Source organism: Ostrinia nubilalis, chromosome Z, assembly GCF_963855985.1.
Source record: "Ostrinia nubilalis chromosome Z, ilOstNubi1.1, whole genome shotgun sequence".
In the NCBI taxonomy this organism is placed as follows: Eukaryota; Metazoa; Arthropoda; class Insecta; order Lepidoptera; family Crambidae; genus Ostrinia; species Ostrinia nubilalis.
The window spans coordinates 22,724,122-22,736,903 of record NC_087119.1 but is presented as its reverse complement, the minus strand read 5'-3'; the positions used below and the strand labels follow the sequence as shown (position 1 = coordinate 22,736,903).

The window sequence follows — 12,782 nt, the reverse complement described above, 5'->3', positions numbered from 1 at the left end:
ACAACATTTGTGTTTACTGCTCCGCCCCTATTGGTTGTAGGGTTATTTATCCTAAAACCATCCTTGATAAATGGGCTATTCATAACAAAAATAATTTTTCAAATCGGACAAGTAGTTCCTGAGATTAGCGCGTAACTACTACAATTTTTCAAACAGTCATAACTTTTTACTGACAGCCTATTTTTTTTTTCGTCCCATACTGAAAGTTAATCTCTATTTAATGGACTATAAGCCAATATAGGTAGGTCTCATTAGTGGTGGACATTTGGACCACTTTTGGTCATTGTCCTTTGGGCTTAGGAGTGTTAGCGAGTAGAAAATCTTCAAATTCTTTTGGCTGATTACAATACATTTTACTTTTGATAGGTACTTATAAATTCTTGTTTCTCAGTCGATGTGTTGCAGAATTTGCTGGTGAAAAGATTAATTAATTATCTTTCTGAAGTTTACATACTATCTCAGTATACTGCTTCTGTATGGGTGAGTAATTGTTCATAATTTTATTTCTGAAATTATCAATCTCTTTCTATACCTGTTTCGCTAAATTGGGCGTGCACGTTATTAAAAGATCCTTACTTTTTGAGATAATATTTTTTCGATTATTGACTATTATTCTAAAAATAAAATACATTTTATAAAGAAAAAAACCAGTTCATCCGCTGGCAAGCTACCGGTGGTCAGGGTCACAGACTGAGGAACCTCCGGACAATGCGTGCCGTGCTGAGGATCACCCACGGAGTCTGGAACTGGTCGCCGAAATTCGTTTCTTCGTCGGGTGGTCGCCTCTTGACGTGTCCGTACCACCGCAGACGGCTCTCCTGCAATTTAGCTGGGATAGGTCTCACTTTAAAGGTGCCTCTTATGTGTGTGTTTCTTACATGGTCCAGCCTAGTTACACCACCTGCCCATCTGAGCATCTTCATCTCAGCGCAGTGCAATTGGTTTTCGTACTGCTTTTTGAGCGGCCAGCATTCGGATCCGTATGTCATGGCTGGTCTGACGGCCATCAAGTTCTGGCCATCAATATTCATCAAAAATAAAAAGCAGATAATTCAAAGTAATAAAAAGTTTATTCGAAAATCGCATATTTTACGACCAACAGTCTTTATTTAAAGAAAAATAGCTAACATAATATTGACGACAAATATGAAATATAATATCTCAGCTTGAATATCATTAGTACCACTTAGACAGTGTATTCTTTATGAAGGATTAACATAAACATTTTAAAAAATAAGAAGGATTTAAAAAATAATGATTGTTTACTCACCCGCTCGCCTTAGCCTTTTTGCTAAGACTTAAAACAATTTTATTAACGCTCGTCAAAAAATAATGACTTGTTGGATTGAAGTGAAGTTTGACACATCAAAGCTGTCAACGCTATCAGTGTTGATAATATTAGATATTTTTATTCCCGAAAACCACAGAGTAATATATTTGTCTTTGCCTTAGTTATAACGATTTGAAGTTCTAAATAGCCACAAAGGGGTCGGTGGCCACAACCGGGTCACTTGCCCTACGTCCGTTTCGCCTTTTTTTTGTAGGATATCCTTTTTTTTTTATGCATAACAAGGCAGGTATTTGACCACAATCGCACCTGATGTTAAGTGGGATGCAGTCTAGGATTGTACATATCTGCCCTGTAAGTGCTTATTCACTCTCGCCTTGAAGAGGCCCAGATTATAGTTTTCGGGAAAGACAGCAGCAGGCAACGAATTCCAGTCCCTAGCTGTTCGCATTATAAAAGAGTCATCGAAACGCTTAGTGCGAGCTGGTGGAATGTCAACAATATAGGGATGGTACGCTAACCTTGGATATCCTTGGACATTTTACACTGCGATTCTAGTCCCAAACTAAGCAAAGCTTGTACTATTGGGACGAGACAACGGATATAAACATTCTTAATTACTTTTTTTTTTGTAAATACATACATTTTCTATATAGTAACACCCAGACCCATCACAAAAATTAAAATTCATCATTTCAATTTCTGCCCGGCTGGGAATCGAACCCGGGACCTCTCGGCATAGTAGTCCGTTCTGAACCACTGCACCAAACGGCCTTCACAAGGGATAGACGCTGGTAGCAGAAATAGGACTAGTAATTTACTGCGTTTTCAAAATCATAATCTTTTTCTGGACTATGAAACAGAAGATAAAGCAAACTTGTCTGAGAAAATAACGGTAAATATGAGACTCAAGCAAATAATACCATCTCACGTCTGTCAAAAGAGTTCTAGTCTATTAAGAATCTTTCTTGATTTATATTCAATCTCTGTTGACAATACCATGAATTTTTACTATTACACTTGCAAGTAAATTCAGGAAGCAATTAAGGTTCCTTTTTATTATTATCGATGAACTTTAAAACATCTAAAAGCCTTTTATAAAAATTCGCCACTTTTACATAGAAATTCACCCTTCTGGTTACAGTGCCATCTGGCAGCCACATCGTATTTCTACTTGTTCCAATAAGCTAACGGGGGCGATTTGAGTCCGTAAGCAGCTTGTTGAGTTGCTATATTCTGCCAAGTTGCACAGAGGGCGTTTTACAACCATTTTGAGTTTTTGCACCGACTTTTGGTGATTATACTGAGAAGTTTCATAAATCAAAATAAATGAAAATGTTACTTAAATGTCATTTTATTATCTGGCGGAAAATTTTTCGGTCCAACCAAGGAGGCGACAAAAACTCAATGAATAACCACACGTTCAAAATACGCTTACTTAAACTTAATTGCTCTCGTTTGTTTCGCCAATTTTAGTAATAAGTAAAAATAAAAAACACAATGTCAAATTGTATTCTTTTCCTATAGATATACAGTTCAGAATTAGAGCGCCAGCCAGAGTTCTCAAAGTTCAAAGACTGGTGTTCTGCCTTGAAGTTCTACAACGGTATGAAGTCCGGCATCCCGGAGAAGGATGAGCAATTATACTGCGGCTTCCTCAAGGTCGGGATAGCGATGTACAAGTGGCCTCCGCCGAGCGACACCGTCGCCGTCAGCCCCAGCGGGGTGGAGTTGAATAACGGGTTAGGTTAAGCCTATATAATAATAAGTCTGACAGTTAAAATGTCCTTGAACATTTTAACAATGTTATTAAGCTTGAATATAGGGAACCAGACAATGGATATAAACTGGAATTTTACCCCTTACATAAAAATCGCCCGCGTGTTCAACCACTTTAAATGTAGGTAATTTAAATGTTTGCTATTACTAAACTTCAGTTTAGTGTTCAACTCGCGTATTGTATTAATAAGGATTTAGCTCTTAAGCCCTAAGGTATTGATTGATGAATTAATATAAAGCTATTAATCACATTCACGGTTGCAAACATCGTCCGATTTCTACATGATCATCCATCCACCTGCAGATACTTTGACGATATGCCTAGCAACGATCCAACCCAATTTCTGGTGAGGGTATATTTAGTGAAAGGGATGGACCTCAAAACAAAAGACTTCACGGGACAATCTGATCCGTATGTTGTGCTCAACTGTGGCAAGAAACGAATGGGGAATAGGGAGGAATTTGTCAAAAACACCGTTAACCCCATATTTGGGAGGTAAGAATCAAAATAAAATTCGTCGTATCATGTTTCTTAAACATAGCTAGATAGACATTATTATTTTTCCAGAATGTATGAGTTTCGATGCACAATACCTGAAGACTACCGTCTGAAGGTTTCTCTCTATGACTACGAAGCTATTCAACCTGATGAGCTGATCGGTAGCACAGAAATAGACTTAGAGGACCGGATCTATACAAAGCATAGAGCTCGTATCGGATTGTCATCAGAATATAACCTGTGATTATATTTATTACCTAACTTAGCACGAACCACATTCTAGGTCCAAGCTTGGATTCTTTAACTTACCAATAACAAATAAACTCACATGTTACAAAATAAACACGTCCTTATTCGAGATATTTTATTGATGCAGTATTTTGCAGAACGGGTCCTTACAAATGGAGAGATAGCATGAAACCTTCTGAAATCTTGGAGGAGTTGTGTTTGAAGAACCATCTAGCATTGCCTGTATACCCTGATATGAACACTGTTATTTTGAATGGAGTGGAGTACAAAGATAGCGAAAAAGGTATCAATCATTCTTAACGTAACTTTTTTCTAAATCTTTCTCCTTCATAATACAAAAATCTCTTCCATAAAGGGTTTTTTCCTATTTTTGATTATCATTAAATGTTTTTTTATAATGAATGCATCTAATGACAATAAAGATTTTTACAGATAAAGCATACATTTCAACTTCAGAGCGAAAAGAAAACATCTGCTTGAGCCTCCTTCATAAGTGGCATACAATGCCATTGTGTGGTTACCATCTTGTGCCTGAGCATGTAGAGACTAGGATTCTATCGAATCCTGAGAAGACTGGAGTTGAACAGGTAACGGCACTCGAATCATGGACAAATGGACATAGTCTTTCAAGTCTTTTAATTTGTCAGTGGTCGACTATTTTGACTTTAGCGAAGTAGTTTCGAAGGCTTTTTGGCATCAGAACAACAAAAAAGTGCGAGTGAAATACCACTTAACTTACGTCACGCCAAATTATGGGAGATTATCTCTTTCAACTTAATAAACGCGAGGTAAATTTGAAAATAAAATCGTTTTCAAACTTGACGTCAACCAGATTGAAACCTGGGACCCGGTGCGTCCATGGCAATTAACCACGTCACATCACCATAATCTGTCACATGTAAGGAAATACAATAATGAAAGTTGAATTGATCGTATTTAGCTAAGGTTTTTCATTATCATTTTTTGTTGTAGGGTAAAATAGTAATGTGGGTAGATATGTTCCCACTTGACACAGAGCTGTACATTCCGCCACCAGTAGACATCACCCCGCGGAGCGTTGAGGAGTATGAACTAAGGTTGACTGTTTGGGATGCTCAGAACTTGAAGCTGGATGACGGTTCGACCACCAATAAGAAAGCACCGGACATTTATGTGAAAGCGTATGTTTTTTTTTATCTTTATTAATTCATAGCTCGCTAAGAGTTGATGCAGTCTACTGGACGTAGTAAGCTTAGCAGCCCATAGCTGTTCGCAGCGGAAAAATCTTTGCACAACACTTTGTACGCGCAGCAGATGGAATGCCACATCGAGAAATCTATGCCAGCTGTATAATGTTAATTTTCAGATGGATAGGTTCTACCAGTCAGGCACAGGATACAGATATTCATTACCGCTGTACGAATGGCGAAGGAAATTTTAATTGGAGGATGGTCTTCAATTTTCAATACCAGCACGTTGAAAGGAAGGTGAATACACCAAAAAATATTATAATGTAATATCAATGCTGGGCTGTCTTTCTGTAAGACCACGTTCTTGCATAAGCGTAGTATAACTAGCTCCGTTTTGTTCACCCTCGGAAGAACTGTACGAGGGCGGCACTGAAAATTTCGGGAATCAAGGCAGTGAAACAACATTACTATTTAAAAATGTATTTATTGCTTTTAAAAGTATTCTCCGAGAAATTTGACACATTTTTCCATACGACGGAACCAATCATTGAAGCAACCATTCCATTCGGAAGTTTGGGTCTCCAAAATGGCCGTTTTGTAGGCGTCCACAGCTTCTTCAGGTGATGAAAATCTCTGACCACTCAATTTATTCTTTATTTTAGGGAAAGTATAGAAATCATTAGGGCTTAAGGTCGGGGCTGTATGGCGGATGGTCTAATAATTCTATGTTTTCTTGCTCTAAAAACTCTTTTGTTCTGTGCGCGGTGTGAGAACTCGCATTGTCATGATGGAGGATGATGCGGCGGTTGCAGTTCTCTTTACGGAGTTCAGAAACGACCTGTGGCAAACAAATGCTAGCATATCATTCTGCATTAACCGTTCTTTGTCCCTCAAGAGGAATAGTCGCAACATGGCCGGTTTTGGAGACAAACGTGGCCACCATTTTTTTTGCAACACTCCGTGAACGAATAATTTTTGTTGGCTTTAACTCATTTTCGAACACCCAAACTCTTGACTGGTTTTTTGTTTCGGGTTCGTACGCGTATATCCAGGATTCGTCACCAAATACGATGTTGTATACAGCATTTGAGGATCCTGCGTGTAATCGTTCGAGAGTTCTGACGCACCAAGTAACGCGAGCCGCTTTTTGCTCTTCACAGAGCGAATGCGGTATCCATCGGGAAAACAACTTTTTTACATCTAATTGTTCATGCAAGATTATTTGTATTTGACTCATACCAATGTATAAAATTACCTGAATTTCGCAGTATGTCACATGTCAATCTTCTTCAATCAGCTTACGCACAGCATCAACATTTTCTTGGGTGACTGCAGTTTTTGGATGACCTTGACGGAGATCAACACTGAGCTTGACACGTCCACGTTGAAATTCAGCAAACCAGCGATAAATTGTGGTTTTGGATGGGGCTTCATTACCAAATGCAGAAATCATCCGGTCAACACACTGTTTTTGTATTAAACCACTTCGAAAGTCATAATAAATCATCGCTCTTGAATTTTCTCGAGTCAATTCCATTTTCTCAACGACTAAACAAGTTTCACAAGACCTTGTGATAAGACGGAGAATCTTTTTTTAAATAAATAAATGGTATACGATTTTTAAAACCCTGGAGTTTGCAATTAAAAAGATTTTAATATGACAGGAACAGTGGAAATATTCCATTCCCGATACTTTTAGTGCAGCCCTCGTATTAACACTAACACTGTCCATGCATTACATGTAATGCACTGATGAGTTAGCTCGGTACGTCCGTGCATGATATACTAAACACCAATATTCAATACTCCCGGAAAACATTCCAGGTAAAACTACCAAATGACTGGACTATAATTTCATTTATTGTCAAACATAAGTCTTTTTTCAAAAATTTTCGTCAATCATTTTTAAATTCTGACATTCCCATTTCAAATGAACCTCATTATAACATGAAAGATAAAATGCTTTATTACAAGCTGTACATTCAGTATGTACTTGTTTCGCTCATTTTCGGGCATTAGAAGCAGTTTTTTGGCTAGTCATTTTTTTATAGCAACCTGTACAGCGTTTTTGCACAATCCTGCCATTGGGTTTTCGGGGTATATTCGATAATTTATGTGTCATATTCAGTACTGGCTGCGTTGGTGATGGATCTCGTATGTTCAACAACTTTTTTTTACAAAAATTTCTTGTCATTTTTGTAGTATTTATTTCATTGAATATAATTATTGAATTTCCAACTGCAATAGAAAGAAGATCTATGGCGATCTTTTTGTACCTTATGCAAGACTTGCGTACTGGTGAATTATAACCAGCAAGTTGGTCAGACAGGTCTATTCCTAATTTTCTTTAGTTATAGTCCATGATCATTTCTGTTTTCTGTCGGCCGTTTGGTGTAGTGTGAAAATAGAAATAAATTATAAATACAATCATAAACAAAATGAAATTGTCAATGTCATGACCATTTCGACGTATTTTGGACAACACTATTGGTCGGCGGTTGAAGTTCATAAGTCCGTGCACGGCTTAATTAATGCACTATTGGACATGGATTAATTGTATATTGACAACGTCTGTTAAGATTTATGGTCATTTTTGTAGATTGTCGTAAAAGAAAAAGGACCTTTTACTGAATATGAAGAACGCGTTCCACCAGTTCTTGTTGTCCAAGTCATGGATTCAGAAGCTGTCTTGGCTGATGATTTCTTAGGTATGTTGTGCATGCATGTGTAAGTTCTCTTTCCCAATAACCAGATCCATTACCTAGCTCTAAACTTAACATGGTTGAACAGATGACTAAAATATTAACAATTTAAACTGAAAGATCCATTCCTAATTATTTTAGGCACATTAACACTGGATCTTAACGCTCTGCCCAGAGGAGAGAAACTAGCTCGTCAATGTACTCTGGAAGCAATGGAAAAGGCGAAGAAAATGAATTTATTTTCAATGAGGTCGATCAGGTGCTGGTGGCCTCTTTGGACAATCGATTCTAATACTGATAAGAAAACTCTTGCGGTTAGTACCTACACCAAAAATGTTATTGGGCTATGAATTCAAACCAAAATCTTTAGTTAAATCTAGTTGACTTTTGAATCAGGAATAAGTTTACATTGATTTTAGGGGGTAATTGACATTGAAATGACATTACTACCTAAAGAGAAGGCTGTGTTGATGCCAGTTGGATTGGGAAGAAGTTCTCCCAATCCTTTACCAGAACCAAAGTGAGTAAGTGTTTTTCAGAATAATTAAAATATTGCAAAAATAACATTAGCTTGATTCTTAAAAAGACGTACGCGTAAGTGTAGTGGTAAAGTGGGTTGTTGGTTTCATATGATTAATATCCTTGCAGGCGTCCAAGCCTATCTTCAATTATTATGAACAAGCTCTGGAGCCCTGATGAAAGTCTTCAACTAACCATGAAAGTTGTAGCTATTCTGATAATCCTGGTGTTAATATTACTGGCTGCGATATATTTTGATGTTATGCCCGACATTGGATTTCAAAAGTGGACAAGATTTGTTTTCCGAAAGTAAGTAGGTATACTTCATTTTGACCTGACTGAGTTTTTATACTATTGAACATTCTGCGAACTGACCATTTTGCGAATTAGGTAGAACTAGGTACCTAGCCCTGGAATTGAGTTAGAAAATGAAAACTATTTAAACAATAAAGAAACCCTACGTCATTTGATTTGATACTAAGATAAGCTCCATGGCACACGTTTAGAAAAGTTGTGCTTAGCTTGGAAAAATTAATGATTAAATTCCGATTTGGCCGATAATACAAAAAAATGGCTATTTCCGGTAAAAATACAGCAGCTCATTACTTCACGTTATTTGATACCGATGTACTACTTATGGCAGCAGTTAGGACAGACCATTGCTCGTCGCAGTTCCTAACGGGGCATGACGACTTTAAACATAAACTTCACGAATTCAAACTAGTTCCGTCTCCTTTTTGCGAGTGTTCCACTGATGATGTCAGTCATGAGCAGTCTGCCCATCATATCTTGTGGGAGTGTTATCTTTGGAAACATGAACGTGATATACCTAATGCTTAATTCAATACAACATACCTACATCTGTTTCCGCAATTTATTACACCGATCTTGTCGCGACAAGGAAAAATTTCCGTGCTTTTAAGCGATTTTGTGAAAAATATTATTGGCAGGTAGTTGCTAATTGCTCATAAGATAGGCCCCCTTAATTGATATTTATTGTCCGTGGTGCATAATCTTTTCTTAAAGGTTAAACCTTTGTTTGTCACCTGTCATCCGCTTTGCAATGGAGGGAAGTCGAACCTCAATTTCGAACTCCTATGTTCTTCTGATTAATTGATTAATTTCGTTGCGGGTCCAATGACAGTTTAACTTTCTCCCAGGACAAACTTGACCTTCATTGGTTTGGTTTTTGTGGCGGTCAAGCTGTAGATCCTGGCTACACAGGAGTTGCAGTGGTGGTAACGAGGTGGGAATAGTCCCGTTAAACCGAAAGTGAGTGGTGTACTCGCCGTTAATGTTTATGCCGAATCCTTTACTTCTAATCTAATCCTCTAATCCTTCACTTTCGGTTTGCCGACGATATTGTGGTCATGGCAGAATCGCTGGAAGATCTTGGCACAATGCTCGAAGACCTTAATAGAGTTTCCGAATAGGTTAGCCTGCGTATGAATATGGACAAACGATTTAGCTAGGTAGGTCCAATTTCGAGAAAGAGGTCAATCGTCGTATCCAACTCGGCTGGGTAGCGTTCGGAAAGCTACATAACATCGTTTCGTCCAAAATACCACATTGCCTCAAGACGAAATTCTTTAGTCAGTGTGTTACTAAAGAATTTCGTCTTTGCGTTACCAGTGAATCGGAATTTAACAATTATTTTTTCCAAGCTTAGCACAACCTTTCTGAACGTGTGCCATGGAGCTTATATTAGTATCAAATGACGTAGGGTTTCTTACGGTCCCCTCTCGGACTGTATGCTTGATATTATTAATATTTTAGATATTTCAAAACGGGCCCTGACCTTTGAAGCCAGTGAAAGTATTCATTTGCATCACATTAAAATTAATATACCTAGTTTTTTTTATAAAAGTTATTTTGTCGGCCGTTTGGTGTAGTGGTTCGAAACGGACTACTATTCCGGAGGTTGCAGGTTCGATTCCCGCACAGTACAAACATTTGTGTGCATGAACATATTTGTTTGTATTGGACTGGGTGTTTTCTGGGTGATATTTACAAAAAAAATAATTATTTAAGTATGTTTATATCCGTTATCTAGTACCCATAGTACAAGCTTTGCTTAGTTTGGGACTAGAAGCGCAGTGTAAAATGTCCAAGGATATTTATTTGTTATTTATTATTTATTTATTATGTTACCGCCATATTGTTTTTATTAAAACGTTATTTCAGGACCGAAAAAAGAATAAAACGTGAATACCCCACAAAAATGATGAGAAGCTACCAAATAAGTTAGTTCAATCAAATCAATGAGAATAATTAACGCTTGTGAATTTGTTTAAGTTGTACAATGTTTTCTATGTAGTACATACTTATTTATTTTTAATATCGCTATTGTTAATAATTACTTTATTTTTAGAAACTTGTAATTTTTAAGCAACTATTAAATTAGTTAAAAAATTTTGGTTGCTTTTCACTTACATACAAAGCAAAGAATCAACTTATTACACTTGATGAACTTTACCAAGTTTAGGAAATTTTCTTATTTATTTATACTTACTTTTTATGAAATGACTTGGCCAAAGGACAATGGGCAAAATGGTACCCGTCTCCAATAGATATGCTTCTAGTGTCGTTTGAAAGGTCTTACCAAGACGAACAATTTTTACTATGGCCACCGTGTACGTTACTCCAGCTGGAAAGTAGCTCCTAGAGTGATATGAGTAGAACGTATAATTAGTTCCCAACATGGTGTAAATGTGCGCCAAATTAGAGATTTGTGCGTCCTGTAGTTTTGGTACAAAACGGAAAAAACGATTCCTGCTGGAGTAACGTTGTTCTAGCAGGAAAATTCTAAACGAATGATCGGAAAGAGAAAAACTGTGTATGAGCAGATAGCTTATATTTGTTCTATTATGTGAGCTGAAAATGTGATTTGTGCGTCTTCAGGTTTTCGAGATATTGCATTTCCTGCCAGGGTAACGTTTTGCAAAATGCTCTATCTCAATAACCGTTATATGTGCGCCTATAGAATAAACACACACGAGTAGCTCTTGATTTGTGCGTATATGTGAAAGAAACATGTTTATGAAAATATTTATGAATATCAAGTAATCGAGCTTTCTTCAAAATCCGAAAAAATCGTGTAGCGCCTGAATAACAAAACATACAAACTCACTGAAAACTGTATTCGATCCTTCTTAATACGTATTATAACCATAAAAAGTTTCAAAAACGCACATTCATGGGTCATTGAATAATATCATTAAAAGTAAATACGACGGTGCTATAACTTTGACGTCAAAATACAAGAAATCAGTTACACCAAGATGAGCGGATGTCAACCTTATAATTAGAGCGTTTATTAAACAAATATAAAATATAATATTCAGCTTGAAATGTATCGCTTAAAAAAAGATATGCACAAAAATATCAAATTGTAAATAACGGCTGGTAACCCGACCAAATTCGAATGCATACAAAAAAGCGACGGATTCATACATTTCGATGACCTTCTTAACTATACTCACTAACCGGTAGAAATTTGTTGTACCGAAGTACACTGAAGTACAAAATAACAAGTAAAAATAAATTTTAATGACAAACTTTTTTTTCTTATATCTGGCATGATTAATGTGTAAGTGCGCCTATATTATAATTTACAATTAAGTCTTGACGTGAAATATGTGTATTATATTAATACTAGCTTCTGCCCACGGCTTCACCCGCATGAAATTTAGTTTATCACAACACAAATCACTTTTCTTTCATGTCTATAAAACATTTTTAGCAATTTATGGCCGCTGAGGCAGGAAAGTTCTTAATTCAATACTAATGCTTAATTCAATACAACATACCTACATCTGTTTCCGCAATTTATTACACCGATCTTGTCGCGACAAGGAAAAATTTCCGTGCTTTTAAGCGATTTTGTGAAAAATATTATTGGCAGGTAGTTGCTAATTGCTCATAAGATAGGCCCCCTTAATTGATATTTATTGTCCGTGGTGCATAATCTTTTCTTAAAGGTTAAACCTTTGTTTGTCACCTGTCATCCGCTTTGCAATGGAGGGAAGTCGAACCTCAATTTCGAACTCCTATGTTCTTCTGATTAATTGATTAATTTCGTTGCGGGTCCAATGACAGTTTAACTTTCTCCCAGGACAAACTTGACCTTCATTGGTTTGGTTTTTGTGGCGGTCAAGCTGTAGATCCTGGCTACACAGGAGTTGCAGTGGTGGTAACGAGGTGGGAATAGTCCCGTTAAACCGAAAGTGAGTGGTGTACTCGCCGTTAATGTTTATGCCGAATCCTTTACTTCTAATCTAATCCTCTAATCCTTCACTTTCGGTTTGCCGACGATATTGTGGTCATGGCAGAATCGCTGGAAGATCTTGGCACAATGCTCGAAGACCTTAATAGAGTTTCCGAATAGGTTAGCCTGCGTATGAATATGGACAAACGATTTAGCTAGGTAGGTCCAATTTCGAGAAAGAGGTCAATCGTCGTATCCAACTCGGCTGGGTAGCGTTCGGAAAGCTACATAACATCGTTTCGTCCAAAATACCACATTGCCTCAAGACGAAATTCTTTAGTCAGTGTGTTACTAAAGAATTTCGTCTTTG

The 12,782-nt window shown here is 37.2% G+C and overlaps 1 protein-coding gene across 1 annotated transcript in view; it reads left to right on the top strand.

Annotated features, from left to right (window-relative positions):
• Positions 1 to 10,543, top strand: part of LOC135087196 (otoferlin-like) — a 79,209-nt gene extending 68,666 nt beyond the window's left edge. Inside the window, exons 21-32 of the mRNA XM_063982035.1 lie at positions 2,816 to 3,030; positions 3,372 to 3,563; positions 3,636 to 3,806; positions 3,953 to 4,098; positions 4,248 to 4,402; positions 4,788 to 4,975; positions 5,161 to 5,281; positions 7,584 to 7,692; positions 7,828 to 8,000; positions 8,106 to 8,206; positions 8,335 to 8,514; positions 10,390 to 10,543. Coding sequence (XP_063838105.1) covers positions 2,816 to 3,030; positions 3,372 to 3,563; positions 3,636 to 3,806; positions 3,953 to 4,098; positions 4,248 to 4,402; positions 4,788 to 4,975; positions 5,161 to 5,281; positions 7,584 to 7,692; positions 7,828 to 8,000; positions 8,106 to 8,206; positions 8,335 to 8,514; positions 10,390 to 10,453 — 1,815 coding nt within the window. The 3' untranslated portion in view covers positions 10,454 to 10,543. The remainder of the gene's footprint in view (positions 1 to 2,815; positions 3,031 to 3,371; positions 3,564 to 3,635; positions 3,807 to 3,952; positions 4,099 to 4,247; positions 4,403 to 4,787; positions 4,976 to 5,160; positions 5,282 to 7,583; positions 7,693 to 7,827; positions 8,001 to 8,105; positions 8,207 to 8,334; positions 8,515 to 10,389) is intronic.
• The last annotated feature ends 2,239 nt before the right edge of the window (positions 10,544 to 12,782 follow it).